This window comes from Choristoneura fumiferana, unplaced genomic scaffold (genome assembly GCF_025370935.1).
Source record: "Choristoneura fumiferana unplaced genomic scaffold, NRCan_CFum_1 Sck3bRy_167;HRSCAF=357_pilon, whole genome shotgun sequence".
Taxonomy (NCBI): domain Eukaryota; kingdom Metazoa; phylum Arthropoda; class Insecta; order Lepidoptera; family Tortricidae; genus Choristoneura; species Choristoneura fumiferana.
In genome coordinates this window covers 9159-11842 of record NW_027412849.1, presented here as the reverse complement: position 1 = coordinate 11842, position 2684 = coordinate 9159, and the positions used below count along the sequence as shown (strand labels likewise).

The 2684-nt window shown below is 36.5% G+C and overlaps 1 protein-coding gene across 1 annotated transcript; it reads left to right on the top strand.

Annotated features, from left to right (window-relative positions):
* Nucleotides 1–381: 381 nt before the first annotated feature.
* On the top strand, nt 382–2230 carry LOC141445044 (cholesterol 7-desaturase nvd-like; the record flags this gene model as incomplete). Its single annotated transcript, XM_074110819.1, has 2 exons — nt 382–567; nt 1343–2230. Coding segments are annotated over 2 exons (351 nt in total), but the record flags the coding sequence as incomplete, so codon positions are not given.
* Between the last annotated feature and the right edge of the window lie 454 nt (nt 2231–2684).

The following is a 2684-nucleotide window of genomic DNA, read 5'->3' as shown; positions in this document are numbered from 1 at the left end:
TGCAATCCAGACGCATCAATTTTTGGACCATTTTGACCAGATTGGCATATCTTCTAACATTTTAATTCTAACATAATCTTATAACATTTTGCATTTTGAGGATGGTAGGAGATTGAATTAAACAAAAATTTATTTATTTATTTCATACAGACAAAGTATCAAAATTATCTAAGCTAGGCTAGAATGACAACATGACAGTCTCAAAAATTATACCAGATTAAAGTTTCTTAAAAAATGCGTGGACAGCTTTTGCTGGCTAGAATCTAAATATCCCTAGGCACTTTTGCTGGTTAGGTATATAGGGTTCTTAACATAACGGGAGCACGGCGCCCCCTGTCCGTTTTATTTGGGAGGGAGGAGGGTTAATATCTGCTGTCATAGTGTTTTCTGTTCCAGAATGGTCCCGGCCACGTGCGTCTGCGTCTTGAAACTGGCTTCGGGCCGGTGCTGATCTCCCAATCAGTGACGCCCATCGGCGTTCTGCAACAGAGAGTGGTGCACAGGATATACTCACCGTGGTACAACGCTGTAATTGCGGCAGCTTTTGTGCCTGGAGAGAGCTATATGGTGCGTAGGTTTTGGAAGAAATAAAGATAAAAAAATATTTTATGTACGCTCCAAAGTCATCGACAAAGGGAAGTTTTTTTTTTTGTTTTATGAACATGAAACGTTATGTCACTAGTGAGAGAGTTCGCTGTCAGATTACAATAAGTATTTATAAAGGACGCTGGGTGGTAGGAGGATAATAATACACTTAATCCTAATCCTATCCTACTAATATTATAAATGTGAAAGTTTGTGAGTGAGTGAGTATGTTTGTTACTTCTTCACGCTGAAACGGACGAATTTAGATGAGATTTGGCAAAAAGTTAGTTTATAGCTTGAATTAAAACATAGACTACTTTTTATCCCGATATTCCCACGGGATAGGGATAAAATCTCGAAACAACAACCGCTGGGCTTAGAATCATGAAATTTGACCATGATTGTTTTTAATGTAACGTCAATGAAAACAACGATTAAGTTTCGGGACTTCCCACGGGAATTTTAAAAATCCTGGAATTCCCATTCAGCTGGTGGATCTATTGATTTACGTGTGCGAAGCCGCGGGTACACACTAGTAATATTATAAATGCGAAAGTTTGTATGTGTATGTGTATATGTTTGTTACTCCTTCTCGCTAAAACGGCTGGACGGATCTGGATGAAATTTGGTACGTTGATAGCTGGAGATCTGAAATAACACATAAGCTAGGTACTTTTATCCCGATATTCTCACGAGATAGGGATAAAATTGACATTTTGCATTCTTGCAGATTATTATGAAACATTTTTTTTTTCAGTTCGAACGGGACATGGCTATATGGAACAGTAAACGGTACACGAGCTCACCTGCTTATGTAAAGACGGACAAAAGCATTCGTGCTTTTCGAGCTTGGTACTCTCAGTTCTACAGTGAAAAAAGTGTATCTTTCAAAGACGCCACTCAGAACCCTCTCGATTGGTAACAGCGCCATCTGTTATTTAAAGTCGTAACTTAATACGTTACCCATAATTCTTCTCATTAGTAAGCGACACCTGTGCTTTAAAGTAACAAAGATTAAAGAGTCATTTTTAAGTTTAAGTACGATTCAAAATAAAATATCTTTCTTATTATACAAACAAATAATATGTTCGCCTATAATTGGGGCCCATACGAAACAAATATAGGTAATCAGTTTTTTTTTAATGCAATAATGATGTGTGTTGGGGTACCGAATAAATGAATAAAAAATAAAAAAGAGGTCCAGAGCTGTAAAGAAATCTATTCATTACCAAAATTTTAGTTGCATTTAATGTTTTTTATATGCAACCCAAACGATATTAATAGTAGATACATACCTATGTCTAATTTTATATGAACTGTATTTGCATTTATTTTTGTACAAACAAAGTGATTTATTTAATTTAGGCACGATGCTGTTCCACTATTATATACTAGATGGCGTTACTGTATTATAAGTTTTTAATTTCGACGTTAGATGTTACTTTAGGTCCAAGCTACCTAATTTCGAGTGTGAATATTCCTCATACATATAGTGATATCTTGAATAGTGTAAACTGTGGCAGAGGTATTTAAATGTCAAAATATCACAAAATCCACTTGACACCCCATACTTCAGTCCACTGGTGACCACGGCCATCGGCCATGGTCGAAGTAAATATTACTCGTGTGTTTTAGCGTGATAAGTCCTGTTATGGTATTTTGAATATGAGTAAAAATCACGAAAGCTTAAAACTTTATAGGTATTTATTATATTAACGTAGGTACAAAGTAATTTTAGATGATATTTAATGTAATTTAGGCTTAATTTACTCTTTATGTTAATAGATGAGTGTGATATAGTATCAATCAATATAGATTTAGAAACCCATTGTTTTGTTCTGTTCCTGTAGTTTTTATATAGTTAGAAGTGTGTAGTAGGTATATATTTATAGCGGTCAGAGGGTCACCGATGGTGCTGGCTGAAAATCAACTAAATGAACTATCCTGCGGTATTCCCGGACCGATATGACCTTCAAGTTTTCAAGAAAGAGCGTACTCCTACCTAAAAGGCCGGCAACGCACTTGTGACTCTTCTGGTGTTGCAGGTGTCCATGGGCGACGGTAATCGCTTACCATCAGGCGATCCGCCTGCTCGTTTG